Below are 21,260 nucleotides of genomic sequence, written 5' to 3' on the forward strand. Positions count from 1 at the left end.
ATTATTAGAATGTGATAACCTCAAGTTATGAAGAAATCTGCCATTTTTTTTATTTTGGGGCAATTTTTTCAATTTTTTGTCAAAATATTTATATGTTAAAAAATTACCTGTCTGATAGCTTTGATATTTGCTACACATGTTTTTTAGGATGACCTGAATTTGATATGTCCAAATCATGGTGAAATATTCAATTGTGTTTTTTTGCAGCTATTTCCCCAATTTTGGTGAGGCCATCTGAAGTGAGCTGTCAGAGATCCTGTACATAACAGTGCGAGCTCTTTCGACATCTAAGTCGCTTGTTGTATTGCTATATTGGTGTTGAAATGGCTAGCATTTAGGTTGTTGCCATTGGTTTCAGACTGCAGTTTCCTTTTAGAAGTGAACTTTAGTGAGGAATGCAATTGTTAGGTTCAAGAGCAAATGCGTATTGACAAACAGGACAAAACTTATGAAACGAAGTCAAAATTAGGTAATGTGTTTTTTATTTCAGAGAAGTAGAGTTTTGAAATGTCACTGATTTATTTCAGGGTTTATTTATAGATATTACAAATAAACAGACGTTTTCATTCATGAAGGACTTTGTTGGACAAGGAAATAGGTTTTACACCGCAAAGGACCCACTTTATCCACTTTCTGCATGTTGTGCCTTACTGTGACACTTTGTGACAACTTGACATGTCGTGTTTACTTTAGTGTGGACAGCTATTCATCATGTGCATCAGAGAAGCCTTGACTAACTTTTTTTCCAAGTTTACAATTGTCTATACAAGAGGAAATGTATTAAACCATCTTCCAAAAACGGAGTAAACATTTCATGTTTTCAACACAATAAGTAAGCCAAATTTTGAGCTTTTTCAAAACAGATATTTTTGTACGTTTTTACAAGTACGAACATATAACGTAATCCACAATATTTAAGTAAAACCTGTTTTGTCATTACTTTGTTCATATTTTTTTGAAAACGATCGACAGTGTTTATAAGGACTTTCTTTTGTTTATGTTTTGATAGGAAGGTGTTAACACCGTTGGTGTTTTCTCTGACAAGCTTTACAAAGTTGCAATGTTTATTTTCCCATTTTACACTAAATAATTGTATTTTACTCAAGGAATTTTTGTCTATTTTTAGAATAAAACACTTTTACTGAATATCAGTGGTCCGTTTTGTTATTTCCAGGCTTGAACACCCCTTGGACGCCAAAACTAAAGGTGTTCAACAAGTGCATATCATGTGTTCAATCCTTTCACACAATCGAGTGGTATACCGTTGCTGAGTGTGATTTATTGCTATTATATCATTACAGTATATTGAAGTTCTGGCATTGAACGTCAAAAACGGGTTTTTGCTCAAGCTGAGAGCTCGCACGTATGCCAGCCGTGGTATATCGCCAATATACCACGGTTCTTTTCGTGTCTCGACCAATCAGATCGCTGCATTTGCGCCATCAATATACTGGTATGATATATTATATTATATTATATTATATTATATTATATTATATTATATTATATTATATTATATTATATTATATTATATTATATTGTATTATATTATATTATATTATATTATATTATATTATATGCCTCGTATATCGAACGTCGCGCACTCGCGGGCCGCATGACTTACTGAAAGTGAATTGGAACTATTTTACACTATGGAACGCCGTTGCTGCCTTCTGAGGTTTATTTGCTGTATTTGATGAGATGACATCAATATATGATTTAGTAATGCCTTTATATGATTAGGTCGTGTCAATATATGATTAAGTGACGCCTTTATATTATAAGGTGGTATCAATATATCATAAGGTGCTGTTATTATATAATTAGGTGATATCAATATATGATTTAGTAATGCCTTTATATGATAAGGTAGTGTCAATATATGATTTGGTGACGCCTTTATATTATGAGGTGGTGTCAATATATCATAACGTGCCCTTAATATATAATAAGGTGACATCAATATATGATTTAGTAATGTCTTTATATGATAAGGTTGTGTTAATATATAATTAGGTGACGCCTTTATATTATGAGGTGGTGTCAATATATCATAAGGTGCCGTTATTATATAATTAGGTGACATCAATATATGATTTAGTAATGCCTTTATATGATTAGGTAGTGTCAATATATGATTAGGTGACGCCTTTATATTATGAGGTGGTGTCAATATATCATAAGGTGCCATTATTATATAATTAGGTGACATCAATATATGATTTAGTAATGCCTTTATATGATTAGGTAGTGTCAATATATGATTAGGTGACGCCTTTATATTATGAGGTGGTGTCAATATATCATAAGGTGCCCTTAATATATAATTCGGTGATTTCAATATATGATTAGGTGACGCCTTTATATGATTAGGTTGTGTCAATATATGATTAGGTGACGCATTTATATTATAAGGTGGTATCAATATATCATAAGGTGCCGTTATTATATAATTAGGTGACATCAATATATGATTAGGTCGTGTCAATATATGATTAGGTGACGCCTTTATATTATGAGGTTGTGTCAATATATCATAAGGTTCCGTAAATATATGATTAGGTGACATCTACATGTGAATAGGCAATGCCTTTATATTTCGAGTCAATAACAGTATATGATTAAGTAGTGCTTATATATTGTTAGATCACAGCAATATATGAATTGAAAAGGCCATTATATTATAAGGTAATGTAAATATATCATTTAGTAGCGTCAATATGTTATGTGTGCACGCCATTATTATTATGTGTAACGTCTTTATTATTATGTTTAAAGTCATTATATGATTATATAGAGGGCGCACGCCTTCGGACACTTTCTTTGAGCGTGCAAACTTTCATTCGCTTTGCCCGACGCATGAGTTCCTGAGGGTTACATCACTCAAATCACAATGGATGGAACGGATTTTACGGGAGTTGGGATTTGGAAATCTCTTGCAGAAATTCACAGACGAATGAGTCGATCCTAAAGTAGTGATCTCATCAGATGGACAGTTGGAGCGTCTTTGCGGGAGTACGATTGGTGATCGTTCTCGAATACTCCTGTGTAAGTGCACAGTTGTTTGGAGAGCTATTCAGCGCTGGGACTATTCGCCCCATAGACGAGTGTGCAGAAGCGAGAATTTCTGGCTTCTGCACACTCGTCTATGGGGCGAATAGTCCCAGCGCTGAACAGCTCTCCAAACGACTGTGGTAGTGCGAGAGCACAGTTGCACCGGACGAGAGTGCAGCGCAAGTGTAAGTGATCCTATCGCTACTAGCAGTACAGGTCTACAGTCAAATTTGCGACGAGATGTATCGTATTTGTCGATATATCGTATTTCTGCAGTTAACAATGTAAGACCATTACAGTCTACCTCCATGGTAAGACGAGGGCGGACACGGCGGGAGAGACCACAGTTGCGAGTGGAGTGATACGTACCGGCCGCCGCGTACTACAATTATTCTATGCACAGTACGCGGCGGCCGGTACGTATCACTCCACTCGCAACTGTGGGAGAGACGTCAAACATATTAAAAGTTCGATCTTGGATTGGACGGTAACATTCTTGTGTTTGGCTGATCGAAATACAGCTGTATTTCTTGTGTTTAGCTAAACACAAGATTATTGCATTCCACGATCTAGTTGTAGAAACGCGGCTATCTTTTGGCGGGGTAGACAAGCGTGCGTCGCTATGCGGGTCATCAAATGGTCAAAGCCGTGGCGGTGTTGACCTTTAGATGATCCGCATAGTGAAGCACGCTATTACGCCAACAGATGGCTGCTTTTCCACAACTATGCACGATCGAACTTATGTTTGACCACGGTCCCTTTGTGGATGGACTGTGGTTTGACGTCTCTCCGTGTCCACCCTCGTCTGACATTGTTTACTGCAGAAATACGACATGTCAACAAATACGATATATTTCGTCGCAAATTTGACTGTATACCTGCACTGCTAGCAGCGATGGGATCACTTACACTTGCGCCGCACTCTCGTCCGGTGCAACTGTGCTCTCGCACTTACACAGGAGTATTGAACGATCACCAATCGTACTCCCGCAAAGACGCTCCAACTGTCCATCTGATGAGATCACTACTTTAGGATCGACTCATTCGTCTGTGAATTTCTGCAAGAGATTTCCAAATCCCAACTCCCGTAAAATCCGTTCCATCCATTGTGATTTGAGTGATGTAACCCTCAGGAACTCATGCGTCGGGCTAAGCGAACAAGGAATGAAAGCTTGCACGCTCAAAGAAAGTGTCCGAAGGCGTGCGCCCTCTATATAATCATATAATGACTTTAAACATAATAATAAAGACGTTACACATAATAATAATGGCGTGCACACATAACATATTGACGCTACTAAATGATATATTTACATTACCTTATAATATAGTGGCCTTTTCAATTCATATATTGCTGTGATCTAACAATATATAAGCACTACTTAATCATATACTGTTATTGACTCGAAATATAAAGGCATTGCCTATTCACATGTAGATGTCACCTAATCATATATTTACGGAACCTAGTGATATATTGACACAACCTTATAATATAAAGGCGTCACCTAATCACATAAAGGCATTACTAAATCATATATTGATGTCACCTAATTATATAATAACGGCACCTTATGATATATTGATACCACCTTATAATATAAATGCGTCACCTAATCATATATTGACACAACCTAATCATATAAAGGCATTACTAAATCATATATTGAAATCACCGAATTATATATTAAGGGCACCTTATGATATATTGACACCACCTCATAATATAAAGGCGTCACCTAATCATATATTGACACGACCTAATCATATAAAGGCATTACTAAATCATATATTGATGTCACCTAATTATATAATAACAGCACCTTATGATATATTGACACCACCTCATAATATAAAGGCGTCACCTAATCATATATTGACACTACCTAATCATATAAAGGTATTACTAAATCATATATTGATGTCACCTAATTATATAATAACAGCACCTTATAATATAAAGGCGTCACCTAATCATATATTGACACTACCTAATCATATAAAGACATTACTAAATCATATATTGATGTCATCTAATTATATAATAACAGCACCTTATGATATATTGATACCACCTTATAATATAAAGGCGTCACCTAATCATATATTGACACTACCTAATCAAATAAAGGCATTACTAAATCATATATTGATGTCATCTAATTATATAATAACAGCACCTTATGATATATTGATACCACCTTATAATATAAAGGCGTCACCTAATCATATATTGATACTACTTTATCATATAAAGACATTACTAAATCATATATTGATGTCATCTAATTATATAATAACAGCACCTTATGATATATTGATACCACCTTATAATATAAAGGCGTCACCTAATCATATATTGACACTACCTTATCATATAAAGGCATTACTAAATCATATATTGATATCACCTAATTATATAATAACGGCACCTTATGATATATTGATACCACCTTATAATATAAAGGCGTCACCTAATCATATATTGACACAACCTAATCATATAAAGGCATTACTAAATCATATATTGATGTCATCTCATCAAATACAGCAAATAAACCTCAGAAGGCAGCAACGGCGTTCCATAATTTTCAACTTGACAACTTTTATATGTAAAATGTCGAAATTTCATGTATTGCACAGGAAATCCGGTTTTGAAAATTTTACAAAAAAAATTGATAAACCGCATAACAGTAGTTTAAATATATCATTGCGCCATTCGATGATGAAAATCGTTCCATTATTAACGGATTTTCGTCTAAGATGGAAATAAAGCATTGGATTATCATTTGCCAATAAATCTAAATAATTTGAGTGAAAACTGTGTAAGAGAGGCATGTAATAAAAACATTATAGCCCAAACATGGGACTATGTACCCTCGGGGCAGGAGACCATTTGCCCTCCTTACGTCGGGCAAATGGTCACCTGCCCTCGGGCACATAGTCCCATGTTTTGGCTATAATATATAATATGATATGATATGATATGATATGATATGATATGATGTAATATTATATTATATTATATTATATTATATTATATTATATTATATTATATTATATTATAGCTTTGTCAATACCAGTGATATAATAATATAATATTATATAATATAATGAAAATTTGTCTTATATATATTTTCCGCTTGTACTATCTCTAAAATAAGCGTGTAAGTGCAAATTAGTTGATTAACATTTGGCCCCTCGTATGCGTATACGAAAAATAGTTTTGTTGCCATAGAATGGCAAAGATTATGTGCGCCAGTGGTTCGAGTGGATGACATTTTTGATTTGCTATGACTCCATTCAAGCTTATGCCAGCATGTCTTGTGCTATTATAAACAACGGTGAGTGTATCTTGACGCTAAACCCTGCTCAATCCGCTGGATAGTTTGTGGATACATATTGTAAATCATTATTATTGCATCGGAGTCTTTTTGAAATCCGGGTTGGCGTTGCTTCGCGTCATTGCGCATGTCTGCACCATCCTAAACATGGGAATAGATAGTATTTGCTACTTTCAAATTACGTTAGTCTTATAAAATGATTGGGTAAATTCATTATGGAAATCTCATTAAGTGAAACGGATGGCCGCGATTCGTCACGGGTTGTACGACTTGTTTTATCTAACGGTTTCATTTGTATCTCATCGTTATCAAATTGAGTTCTCAATGCCATGCCTTCGACGTGATTTGTATTCTATTCTGCGATATAGAAGCGAAAATTCACATGAATCTGAGATTGATCTTTGTATCAATTTTGATTTGAACTTTTCCTCTGTATTATGACATTTTGTTGGCAATATATAGTTATTTTGTTCTCCGTTTCTGTGTCATCTTATGTTGGCCTCCTTTAAAAATCCATTGGTTTCATGTGATGTATTGTAGTGTGTTTTTTTTATTTTCCGTTGAGGATTAGTATAGGGTTGATATGGTAACACACTTTTATCGTATGTGTTGGCCTTAAGATGGCCATTTGGTTTTGATGCTTCTATTAGGCCCGTGACACCCGTTATGTACGTCGATGTTATGTACTTTGCTGTTTCTGAAGTTTTGCTCTTTTCTTGGCCAATTTACCAAATTGGCTAGGAAGTTGTCTTGCTGTTATTCTCCCATCGATGTTCAGGATATCTTTCCTTTATACGCCTTTCTACAGCCTGGCGTTCTCTTTGTCCTCGGAGAGAGTGGGTTTTTCAGTCGATATCGTTTTCTATGAAATACGATATGCGTTTGCGATAAAGGGAAAGCAATATATCTTTATCATCATATCTTTGTTGTTTGCGTACAGTGTGTGATAGTGTCTTTGAATGAGTATTTTATATTAATTTCGCTATTTTGGTAGAGAACTGGTCAGCTACAGCGAGCACGGCTGTAATCTCTGTGTCAATGCCTAGCCTTTACGCAAGATTAAAGGGACTGTAGTGCACAGTACTGTAGATTTCCCATAATTCATTGCGATTTGTATCCTCAGAGATTCCCCAGAGAAGTCTACCGGGTCTCCCATGTGTAGACAAATGCATAGACTAGTTGTAAAAATTCTGAACCATACTTTGAAGGACACCACTCTTCTTAATTCTCATTATAAATGATTTGGAAAATGATGCAAGATTGAGAGAGGAGATAGCATTTTTGTAAAATTTCCACTGATTGTGTCTTCAGCCATAGACCCTCGAGAAAATGTTTCAGCCATACAGAATAATGTAATGGAAATTAGGGAGACTAGTTGCACCTGTTACTTAAACCAAAAAGATATTAATTTTTTCCAATGAAAATGACAAAGAAATTTGCATTCTACGTTTTCTCTGACAACGACCCCTTCAGTTTGTCATAACTTGCTGCCTAAAAAGATGGCATTTGAAGTACCTACAGAACGTGACTTCCATGGTTGTTTAATGGTTATTTGGAAACTTTCACTGAAATATCTAAACATGCTTTTACTAGATATTATTTATCAATTATTCTGATGTTGCACATTATTGCTTGCATACAGAACTGAAAAAAAGAAAAGTAACCTTCAAGGATACAAATCAAAGATAATTGTGGGTAATTTATTGTACTATGTAGTGTTACACCTTTGATTTAAAAAATGTAACCTTTTCCTGACATTTATAGCGTCCTTCACATGATTACATGACATACCTCACCCGGGACGAACATATGTCATATGGAATGGACACATTCAACATACCTAAATCAAGGGCAATTAAATATAAAATTTCATGAGTGAGTTATAATTTAAGCTAAGAAATGTACAAACGGAAAAAATATCGGAGACAAAGTGAGAGAGAGTAGTGGACCAATGCGAGACATTCTCTAACATTCTGCACATTCGTTTATGGTGAGCCGCTTTTCAATTTGTGATAAAGATCTGAAGTAGTGGGTACAACTGGCAACTTGGTGTCTGCTCCAGTTACCAAAAGTATTACGATTTTCCACGGTATCTCTCAGCACTTTAGAACCCGAAACATAAGCGTGACATGTTCCGAAAATTTGGTAGACTTTTATCATTAGTCGCCTAAAATTCGTTTTCAGTTGATCAATTATGCGGAGTGTTTGACTAATTATATGCGTTACAATGCTTTCCCACAGTGGTGCTGTGAAGTTTGTTATTTACTTCGAGCAGTAAGAACGTCTAATTTTGTATTACTGTGTCCATGGTAATGTTCGCAATTTGTTTACTAGATTGGAATCGGCAATTATTGGTCATTGATATGTTTTGCATTGTACTTTTCTGTTATAAGGTTACACATTTCCTTTCAAATTGTTGTTTGTTCTTAGAAGTATGTTGTAAACTCTGTGTTGTATTGCTTGTTGATAACTAATTTTTGACGCTTCCTTATTATTTATTCATTAGTGTTCAGAATTAAAGCTGTACCATTTCCTTATCTAACGGTTTCATTTGTATCTCACCGATTTCTGATAGTTTCTCATGCCATGTCTTCGACGTGAGATATATACTATTCTGCGTTTTAAAAGAAAAAGTTACATGATACTGAGATTGCTATTTGTATCGATGTCCTATACACAAACCAGCAAAACACAAAATGCATTATAAAATGCACGCTATCGTGCACAAAATGCAAATAACCAAGATATGATGTGAGGAGTTGCTTTCCCTTTCTTGCACTAGACGCAGCACTTGAGTCCCGTTGTTACAGTGAAAAAGATACGTCTTGGGAATGACATTATTCTAGTGTATCGAAAGTTCAGGCTGTCGGGTCTATTATATGAGTACGAACCGTATATTTGGCGACTTAACTCAGTGACTCAAAATTTCCCCAATTTGATATATTTTTTCAGACTATAACGATTATACCCATTTTTCACCGTTACATTTTCACTGGTACATTGACAAGCATATCGAAAATCGAAGCCAAAGAAAGGTTCCAAAAAATAAAAATTGATGACATAGGCGCGCATCGTTGTGACGATTAAACACAAGAAACAGCTTCATATTAGTCAAAACATAACAATCTTGGCTTGAATATGTGAGAACGGTAATTACTCTCTTTTATCAATAATTTTCCTGAGTCAATAAAAACCAGTTGGTTTAAAAAATAATTAAATATTGACATTGCTGACAAGAGAGTTCATTTCAATTATTTTAATTCATTGCACAGACTGCAACAAACGTCCTGATATAGAACCTGTAGGAGCCCCTAACATCGGATCTGCGAACACAGACAAGCAATGTTGCGATGAATGCAAGAGCACACCACAGTGTCTATACCGTAACGGTACTTTTTGTGTGATGTACCCGTCGATATCATTGAATAAAAAACGAGGGAATTATCTCGGTTACAATGAAAGTAAGTATTAAAATGAAATGTATGTATGTATGTATATATGTATCATATATTGTTTGTCTTAAGCGCTCTACTCTTTTTCACGACAACACAATGTTTTTCTACACGGTGTTCAAGAAATCGGTGGTCGGCTTGATGACAATATACATTTATAGTTTTGTAGCACCAATGGCCTTTAATCTAACAACGCTTTAACATCGGAATACCAGCTTTGTAGACCCTGGTATGCTACGAAGTGCTCGAACACACCATTATAAACCCGGGTCATACGTCGGCTTTGTTAACAAAAGGTGCACTGACACTTTAACACAGTAACAAAGTCGTACAAACATTGTAGATAACGTATTTGTTAAGGACTCACCTACTTTCAGTACGTTGTTTTTATTTGTACATCGGACGACGATATATATACTGCGACCCCGATGATATTACCATTGTTTATCTTTTCTGAAATAAAAAGCGTTAACAATCGTGCGGAATCCGTTTGAATACATGCTTTTTTATAGTGCGTTCACACACGGTCCATAAGCGATCTTTCACTAAACGGACGTGGAAGACGGAAGAGAACGTCGGGTTTCCAAGCATGCCATTGGTCCGCTTTCGTCACATTTGCATGTCTCGTCGCAAATTCTGCAACCCGGTTGGACAGTAGCCTAATTAATTAGTAGCCGACGAGAACTCGTCCGCTTCTTTCGTTCTCTCGTCTCATTATAATATGCAGACCGCTGCTCTGTGTTGCCGCCACGGTAGCGCTTGATTCATGCCTTCTAATCAGAGAATAGCTTAGCCACGACAGATGGATGGCAGGATTGTGAGTGAGTGTCGATATAAATGCAAACCTGTCCATCGTGTTCCTGTAATTCTAGGCATTTGTCACTATGAAAGCATGTGGGTGTTACAAGTATTGTAGGCTGTTTAACTCGAGTCGTCCCTTGATACATTCACGGCGCCTATAGTCTTGGAAAATTACGTTGCATATCTATCACCTGTTTTAAATCAAATTTTAAAAAATAAGATGTATTTCTTCATTGCATTGTTCTGGATGCAAACTGGCGAAACTGAGGAGTCTTTGAATCAGATTGTCACCGATCTGTATCCAAGGTTAAACTGTTCTGAGCGTCGAGCGATGACACCAAGAAATCGAATCTTACTGGTACTGATCTGGTTAAGAAAGTACCTAAATGAAGATACACTGGCATCATGGTTTCAAGTTAGCATATAAACCGTTTCCAGAGAAATTACCCATTTGGTACCCTTGTTGTGGCACTATTTCAGAGGAATAGTGAGATGGCTTTCAAGGGAGGACATTGAAACTCTCCGAGGACACTGGGAGTTTTTTCCAAACGCAATATGCATCATAGACGGTATGTTGCACGCAATATATCGTCCAACAACGGAACCACAACACAACTTTTACAGCGGACATTCTCGTGTCATGCGATGAGCACCCAATTAATTTGTGACAACAGGGGGAATATAATATATCTGCAGTCTGGATTTTGGGACCATTTTAAATGACTACGGACAATTTCAGTTGCTGCCAGGCATCGGCTCTGGACTGGAATCGGATATTCCGAATGATATATATTTATTGATCATGGATACATGAACAAGTATCCTCTTCTGACAGTTTCTAGCGAGTCAACTTGTAGGCGAGAATCGAATGGATTGCATAATATTCAATCGTAATCGGTGTCGCATTAACGTGGAGCACGTGATAGCATATTTCAAGACCTATAAAGCCACAAAAGAACTGTACCGCCAGCCACGTTGGTTCATGCCTGTAGTTGCCGATGTGTGTGCCTTTCTCGCCTAGCGCCACATTACCTTATTGCGAAGACGTCGCTAGGGAAAATCCCGCATCATTGTCTATTTGTTTTGTTTTTGCCTGGTTACTAATATATCAGTGAATTAAAACCATCGCTACTATCACCGTATATTGTGCGTGTAATAGGTATTTTTATCTTAGCAAAAATGAATGGTTTATGCCACCTCCTGGCCTGTGGAAATCGTGCTCCTCACGATGTGAACCCTATCATCTAAAAATCTCACCGCCAATCCAAGGTTCCAAATATATACCCTAACATGACAATTTATCCCCTCCCGTCGACCGCATCAATGAACGGTCCCTTTTTGCAACTATTTCTGTCAATTGTCTTGTCCGTGACACAAAGCAGTGCCCGAATATTATAATGAGACGAGAGACGACGAAAGGAACGGAAGAGTCCTCGTCGGTACTAATTAATTAGGCTACTGTCCAATCGGGTTGCAGAATTTGCGATGAGACATGCAAATGTGACGAAAGCGGACCAATGGCATGCTTGGAAATACGACGTTCTCGTCCGTTTTCCACGTTCGTTTAGTGAAAGATCGCTATTGAAACGCTTCTGGAAACTGTCAGGTCAAATACTGGATTTAAAATATTATATGTGGACGCTCCTAAGTGGTCCTGAAAAAGCATTGTGTTTCTGGTAACACACGGCCACGAGGGGTCATAGACGAGCGCTATAGCCCGATTAAAGACCAGGCTATAAGTGTTTTATAACACCCCACATGCTCATGTTGTATTGTTATATAGTTTTTAATGTGTTTTGATATTTTGCACTGCAACAATTCATTGTAACAAGTTTACTGGGCGATGTTTCCACAGCGGTTTCAGTTGAACGTGGTACCACTTTCTTTCAAAAAATATTCTAAACATACCTAGCGACATCTTTAGTTGCACTTTAATCTTTTCCGTCGATGAGCTGTTCAAGTTCCTACGCTGTTTGAATGTTGGAAAATGTTGGAAAATCTGCTTTATAAATGGTTCGTCACCTCAGCCGCGTGCACAATGTTGCAAAGCTGCAGACGACACTACGGTCACGTGAGCAGGCACTTTTCCAAATTTGGTCAGAACTATTTCCCTAGGGAAATAGGTTCTAAAAAAATACCCTCTGACGTCACTTTTATCGATCCGGTGGGGACTAGACGTATATATTTTCTCGTCATGTGACGTATTCTGGCGAATCGTGACACGGAATGAGTATGTGGCATATTATAAAACTCGTTATCGGGAAAATCGGCGTACATCAATCACCATGATACACTGACCTGTATACAGTGCTCTGCAAGCAATACTCGCAACAATTCAATATGTGTTTGTTTTTGGCAAAACTGTTATCGTACCTAAATTTAATGGCTAAAAACTTAAAAATACAATAATGAAAATGACTCGTCTTTTTTGAAGGTTACGAGATATCTTCACTCGGCCGTATTCATTTGAATACCCCTAAAGTGCAAGTGTCGGAAGTAGTAACATAATATGTTACTCATAATTTAACATATCAAAATACGGGTTCTCATCAGTGCTCTCGCGAACAATGGAAGAATTACAATACAATATGTGCAGAGGTAAAGCTGACAAGTTGAGAAATTGCAGGAGGAAGGATAAGGTAGAATGTGTTGAGGCACATTTAGGACAAAGTTTTGAACAACAGACACTTCAGAATATATAGGCTGAAACATGATGATGATGATGATGAATATGATGATGGTGGAGGTGATGATGTGGTTTTAAAATGTTCTCAACAGTGGCAGTGATTCAGATATGGAATCATGGTGTCAGTATTAATCATAGTAACTTTGAATCATGTGATTTCAAAAGTTTCATACCCACTGAGCAGATAAACCTGTCTTAAAGCTCAATTAGCTGTGAAGTTTGGCTATTTCATACTATTTTTGTTTGTGTCGCAACTGCAGTGTCTGGTTCAAACCCTTGAGGTATGATAAAATTCCCAGAATTTAGCATATATTAACAAATTCCATATTTGAGAGTGTCGGCATTGTAACATGTCGGTTATTATTAAAAATTCAAATCAAATATGAGTATGTCAACAATAACAAAAGTCATGACACATGTATGAGATTCGTTGACGAGCAGAATTTTTGGCATACTAACATGCTATTGGGAGTTGCACAGGAAACATCATTTGATCCTCTGATCTAAAGCTTATTTAAATATATTCATGATACGATAAGGGAGATAGTGAAGGGACATCATCATGACACTCTACATGATCTTCACACAGACAAATCGTCACTGATGACGTATAATGCAACCGTCCGTGCAGGAAATTCGTTGGAGTTTGGTGAGAACCCGGTATGTGGAGACCAAGTTTCACTAAACGATACATCACAAGACGAACTCGTATTTCCTTGTATTCTGACGTTTGCCCGATACATCAGCATTGAGCAGGAACAAGAAGTATATCCATTGAGATTTTGTGAAGTTGAAGTTTATGCAGGTATGTGGGATAATTAGTACTACATTTTGCGCAATATATACTCATTTCGGCGGTTCTTTCAGCAGTTGCATTTGTAATATTCTTGTTGCACCATAACACTGGATAGTATTCACTTACAGTTGTCAGCAAGCCACTTTCTAATGGTTCGTTAAACTTTTGAAAGAAATTACAAAGTATACATTCACACAGCCAGCCAGCCAGATAGATAGACATATACTAATATTTATCGCATGAACTAGCCCGAATCGCCACCTGTGTGACGTAGAACAGTGCGGATAAAAAATCAGAATTACCATTGTTCTAAGTCATCAACCGTAACTTCTTTCTTGCACTTCGCCATGACGCTTGCGGGCACCATGTGTACACGAAATCTTCAGTTTCTAGCTCCATGCGTGCACAGACTAATCTGTCACGATCGATGCCGTGCTTTCACGAGACTTTTACAAAAAGTTGATGCGATTAAATTCCGACTTGGAAACATGAAATGCTTGTACAACGAAACGTCGAGTCGCTAAAGCTTTATTAGTTATTCCCAACACAGACAAATATAGACAGACTTGTAACGCGGCATGCCTTTTGTTCAATGGTCGTCTCGGTAGACTATTGGCTTTTCATATTAAAATGAGCTTCAAAGGTCTTAAACTTTTGGAGGCTTTGTTTGTGGTTGATAATTGCACGAGATTATGCGAAAAATACGACGAGATGGCATCGTACTGCCAGTCGCGTAGCAACCATAGTTACTTTGTGAGTTCTCAGGCCAGAAACACTGCTTCACGCCAATCAAAACATAACACGCCAGCAGTTTCATAAACATGTCCTTCCTTGACGCACGTGTAAAAGACGGTATGACTGACCGTGAACCATTGAGTAAAACCAGACAGTATCGATAAAAGACTTTCAAATTTGGTTAAAACACAGTCATTATATATTCATAAAAATATGAGAGGAATTTTTAAAACGGTTAAACTCGCTTTCCTGAAGCTCAAAACACTCCTCTTTACGCCAGCACGTCAATTCCGCTCAGCACCACACGACAACAACAACACAAACTTTGCCGAACATACTTTCGCTTAACAATTGGCGAATATCCGAAAATTAGCGAAGGATGCATGGTCGGCACTCTTCGGAAAAGAGAGGCGAGAGCAACCAGAGGCAAGGCGAACATGGATGGGTTACGTAACCGCTTCACGCCTTAAACAATACCCGTTACAAGTCTGTCTATGTTTGTCTGTGTTCCCAAGAATAGAATGGGTGCCGCCGCGGCTAGCACTCCGGTCCAGTCGTACGGATGCCTTAACGTGAACATTGTACCTGGTGATAATCCCAAAAGCTACACTCAACGTAAGTTCAACAGAATAAATAAGTACCGTATGATCTTCTGAAAGCGACATAGACGGCAAAAAGAGTCAAGTTATTCGACGAATAACGATAAAACCGTACGCCACTATAGAATCGATGTCGATCGACTAGACATTAAGCAATATAAATAAACGGAGTGTCGTTGTGTGTTTAAAGCTGCGATTTTGTTTGTTATGCTCTCTAATTTTTTGGCAGTTTGAGTCTCGAAAGCGTGAAATATTTAGATCGTGAACACGATTTCATTGGTTGCAACTGCTGAAAGAACCGCCTATGAAACAGCGATTGGATTTTAGCAAGCGGTGTCAGCAGTTGAACATGTGAGGCCTAAAATATGGAGAAACACGTTTTGTCACACAAGGAACATTTATTTGAACTCGAAAGCCGTACATTTGAGATAATTTGATAAGGGAACACGGTGGCATAAGTGTAAAATTTGCATTTCATCGCAAGTTATCATGGTCGTGTCGATTACCCTCACAGCCATCGTGTCGATGGCCAGAACGCCGGCGGAAACCGGTGGTGAGGACGGCTCGTTGTGGTCACTTACGTAGTCGGAGTCTCAGTGGGTGCCATTGGATTGAACTTTTCGTGATCACCAAGATCGTAAGCTCGTGATATTTTGAAAGCCTCGATACCTTCTAGAATAAAAACTACTGATTCAATATTTCTGGTGACTTCCCTTCATAAATATATAACTCTTGATATATTACTATGCATGGCTGTAGGGCGTAAACGCAGTAAAGCCCCCATTGCTAACGATGGCAGACTTCCGATTGGCATCGGGACAGCGCGAGACAATGATTGACAAGTGTACGTGACCAAATCCCTATATCTGATTGGTTAATATGGCAGTCGGTGTATCAAAATTTCACCTTGATTGAAGAATGAACGCATACCCAGTAAATATTTGCATATCTGCAGGGCGATTGGCCGTTTTACTCAATATTTGAAAGTAATCCCGGGAAATAAACAGATGGCGACAATAGTTTTGCAGTGTCCTCGACTATGATTTTGATCCATCCACGTCAAACGAAAAGTGAGAAAACTATTCATGTGATAAATATATAATCCAATGGAATATATCTCTGTTTGACGTCATCGTATACTTGTCTTTTCGCGGAGCCGCAGAATGTCTCGCCTCCGGCTCGAAGTTGTACGGCTCCACGAGAAGCACTCATATACGATGACGTCAAACACAGAAATACAGACAGTCAGACAGACGTTGAGAATATAATTCCTAATCTTAGTCGATCAAATGGCTTGATTTAGGCAGAACCTGACTAAAATCATCAAAATGGATTGTAAACAGCTTTTCTTCAGTCACTACTTTTAGTCAATCAAAATGTTCAATCAGATCTGGACGTGTCGCGATTGGTGCAGATTTAAAGTATTTCCATATTTATGCGCGTTGCGGATAAATGAAGAAACCTTCCTCAATCGCAGGGTTTACTTTCTTCCAGTAGACTCCTTAGCATGGCTATACGGTAAATCTGCTTTTACGTACACAGAATATCACCGATTCTTTCCGTCGCAAAAGCTTACATGTCACTTTTACACGTCAGACACTAGCTCTCGTCTATTGTTTGGTCACATAATGAGATTACACTCGTGTTCACACAAAAAAAGGAATATGCGATTTTCGATGATATATGATTAATATTCGATTTTTGATAATAACTTCTTAAAATTACAAAATAAATCTTAACAGCCAATCACAAGCTCTAGCCTTGGATGAAAAGCCACCCTACATCAACTGTACAGATAGTTTGTGATTCAATATAATCCCACCTGTTCGGAACATCGGGAGGTTACTTGAGCAATTTATAACGAAAGAGTCAGGCGACGTCGACATTGAAGATGACATTAACATGCGCTAATCTCGAATTTCAACATGAATTCCAACAATTGAAAAATTCGTATTATTCATGTAACTCACCAGTATACTTAATGGAAATATCTCTTTATTTTAATTCTGCTGAAACTGTTGAAGAACAATCAAAACAGTGAGGTTTGAAAAGCACAAGGCCTTCACAGATATATTGGGTTTGATTTGATTACTACACTCACAGCGCTACAGCCCGATAACTAACTTTTTTCAAGTCCCTTTCAATGAAAGTTATGCGGTAAGGATTGATAAAATAGGCGTTCTTGCACATCAAATAAAAACATTAATTTTTGTGTAAGTAGTCTGAAGAAAAAGTGTTTCTTTCCCGATCGATAGTAGGTCCTAGAAGAGAGCCTTGCATGTAAATGAAAATCGCAGTTTAAATTTGATCTGAATCATAAATAGGCCGATGGAAATTATTAAAAGGGAAGTTCACAAAGGCTGATATATATATATATATATATATATATATATATATATATATATATATATATATATATATATATATATATATATATATATATAATTCTGCTGAAACTGTTGAAGAACAATCAAAAACAGTGAGGTTTGATAAGCACAAGGCCTTCACAGATATATTGGGTTTGATTTGATTACTACACTCACAGCGCTACAGCCCGATAACTAACTTTTTTCAAGTCCCTTTCAATGAAAGTTATGCGGTAAGGATTGATAAAATAGGCGTTCTTGCACATCAAATAAAAACATTAATTTTTGTGTAAGTAGTCTGAAGAAAAAGTGTTTCTTTCCCGATCGATAGTAGGTCCTAGAAGAGAGCCTTGCATGTAAATGAAAATCGCAGCTTAAATTTGATCTGAATCATAAATAGGCCGATGGAAATTATTAAAAAGGGAAGTTCACAAAGGCTGATTTATATTTAGGGCTATATATATATATATATATATATATATATATATATATATATATATATATATATATATATATATATATATATATATATATATATTAGCATTGGGGTCACCTTTCCGGGATATATATATATTTATCACATACATAGACCCAGTTATCCCTATAGTGTGACATCACACTATAGGTATACGGTTTACAGGATTTCCGTATACCCCTACTTCTGACGTCAGAAGTAGGGTATACGGGGTCGGCACTTTTCTTTTCTACTGAAACTGTTTGTAAGCATTCTCGTGCAGATGAAAATTGAGTGGGCACAAAGGTGTTTACTGAAAAATGCGGTAATAGTAATAAATAGCGAAAACGTCAAGGCTTTTGGTAGCGATTGTGAAAGTTTGTCTGTTTTTTTTCTACTGGGGAAAACGAGAGCGTTCACTGTCGTCTGCTCCCTACGTTTGCTACTATACCACTGTACTGTGCTATCTCGTCACGAGCCGTAACAGCCGAGTCATCGCTCAAAATCGACCAATTTATCACCGAACAAGAATCCAACATATAATATGATGTATCAAAATCAACATCTCATCCTGTCAGGTGACGGGTTAAATTTTTAGCATCGGCAAAGTGTTGTATTGCTGTTGAACTTCTGCGGTAGGCTGTAATAAAGCGAGAATGTTTACTGCAGTAACGTACGGCAAACGCAGTTTTCAGAAGCTTGTGCCACTTCGTCGACAGCTCGATAGGAGCCGCGGCCACAATGAAGTGTTTTCATAAGACACCAGTAAAATCGAGATCGAATGAACATTACATGCCAAATGTTAAAAGTTTCTTTTTGCGCTTTGTTTACTGTGATTGTTTATGATTTTAGTTTCATTCATAATTACAACGAACGATGATACACTTTTCCTCTCAATTTCAAACAACGTCCAAGGCGTTGAGAATATGCGAACGTACGATCTTCATAGGGCATCTTACTTAGTCCTCCAGTCCTCGCCAGTTTCGAGCAATATAACTTTCCTAGGTACAGTGTGGTTGCATAAATGACCAACAAGAACGATGTGATACAGTTCAATTGTGGTTTTATTCATATATTATGACCGAAGTCAGGAACTGACAGCAGTAAAAATGACGACTGCAGCATTGCACAGCGTGTTCGTTCGAATCGTACAGTGTGAACAACGTGTAAGCACCGCTATGAACAGCAAGACAAGGTTAAATTTCGATGCATTATTTACATTATTACTTTACCTTCAAACAAAATAATACATCTGAAGATACTATATCGTCCTCCTTTCCCTTGTCCTCGCTGATAACGGCTATATCCATTCAAGTTTTGCGCGGAAAATCCGACAGCGAGACACTACTCTGACTCATCGAGAGGAACGTGCGTCCGAATGAGAACGGAATCAGCTGGAGCCGTACCACTTCATCCGCCACGCCGACATAATAAAGGTCCAAATTACATCGCGCGGAAAGTGAAAATAAAAAAGTGGGTCTATGCATGTGATAATATATAATCTCCCAGTATTTCTCACTCATGTGACGTCATCGAAGTCTCGGGTTTCCCCAAACATAGCTGTATCCCTCCTCGCCTACCGGCTCGGAGGGATACTGCCGCTATGTTGGGGGAAACCCTCGTCTTCGATGACGTCACACTCGTTCGAAATACTGGGAGATTATATATATATATATATATTAGCATTGGGGTCACCTTCCGGGAAAGCCATCTCGGCGCTTCATAACATGCGCTAGTTTTTTTACAAAAAATGAACATACATTGTCACTATGGTGGAAGTTGCATTTAGGGCTTCATCAACTTAATGTATTGTGAATCATTGGAAAAGCGCCAAGCTTGGGGCTTTCATAACGTGATATGGAGGGGACCATCTTCTGATAGGTATGGCATTATCACTAAAGTCCACACCAGGTTGTGCGTAGTTGCATAAGGCCAAATTAATTACATTCTTTGTTTTGCGTCCACTCTAAATGGCAAAAGGTACGCGTCCAAGCGGCTGAAAAACACACACAAGAAAATTAAAACAATGTAATTTGATTGCAGCAAATAAAAAATTGTCACAAGATTTTAGTTTAGAAAAGCTAAGCTCTTATGTCCTAAAATTTCCTATTCAAATACACTGTGTGTGTTTTTCATGAAAACCTTAAAAACCTAGGCGGGCAGGGACGCAAAACAAGGAATTTAATTACTTTGGCCTAACTATTGTTTATGTTATGCAAATATGCACAGCCTAGTGAGCACGTAAGTGAGTGGACAATACCATACCAATCTGAAATTTTGCAAGTTGGTCAACAATCGGCAGGGAATCAAAGATCACATTTCTGTAAATGAAACAGTAAATTGCTACCATGAAACTTGATCAATCGAAATGAAATAAACACTCACAAATAATCACGTATCAAATAGCAGAGCCAACAAACCGTATCCCCATAAAGTAAGATTGTGGTAAACAGACCATAAAGTTAAGCAGATTACAGGAAAAACTTTCGAGACAAGAGCGAGAAAATGTTTGTAACTCTGGCAAAAACAGAATATTGTGGGTAACTTAATGTAGGATGGCTGACCGCGGTTTCTGTGAGGAGAATGTAAGATGATGATTTAACAGTTTGCTGGTTTTGATATTAATACTTCCGCGCATCAGGAGCAGCCTGAATCATCCGTTCAGCGTGATGTTGACATGTTTGCAGAGAGAGAGAGAGAGAGAGAGAGAGAGAGAGAGAGAGAGAGAGAGAGAGAGAGAGAGAGAGAGAGAGAGCATGCCATTCTGCTGCAAGCAGGTCAACAGATGAAATGTGAGGCAACTTACAATGACATTGCATTGTTTGGCGAATGAACTGTTTTATCATTGGGGATAGAATAAGTGGAATCGAGAAGAGAACATTGTACATGTATTCTAAAGCTTCCAGCTCGTTCACCTTTTTTATATCACGATTCAATGACTTGACTTCAACTTTCTGTGCTACCTGTAAAATT

At 37.5% G+C, this 21,260-nt stretch overlaps 1 protein-coding gene across 1 annotated transcript in view; it reads left to right on the forward strand.

The window, feature by feature from the left end:
• The window catches only part of LOC139144501 (hyalin-like), a 57,005-nt gene that overhangs the window by 8,954 nt on the left and 26,791 nt on the right, over nucleotides 1-21,260 (forward strand). The window contains exon 3 of the mRNA XM_070715199.1: nucleotides 13,927-14,142. Within this exon, the coding sequence (XP_070571300.1) occupies nucleotides 13,927-14,142 (216 nt within the window). The remainder of the gene's footprint in view (nucleotides 1-13,926; nucleotides 14,143-21,260) is intronic.

This window comes from Ptychodera flava, chromosome 11 (assembly GCF_041260155.1).
Source record: "Ptychodera flava strain L36383 chromosome 11, AS_Pfla_20210202, whole genome shotgun sequence".
In the NCBI taxonomy this organism is placed as follows: domain Eukaryota; kingdom Metazoa; phylum Hemichordata; class Enteropneusta; family Ptychoderidae; genus Ptychodera; species Ptychodera flava.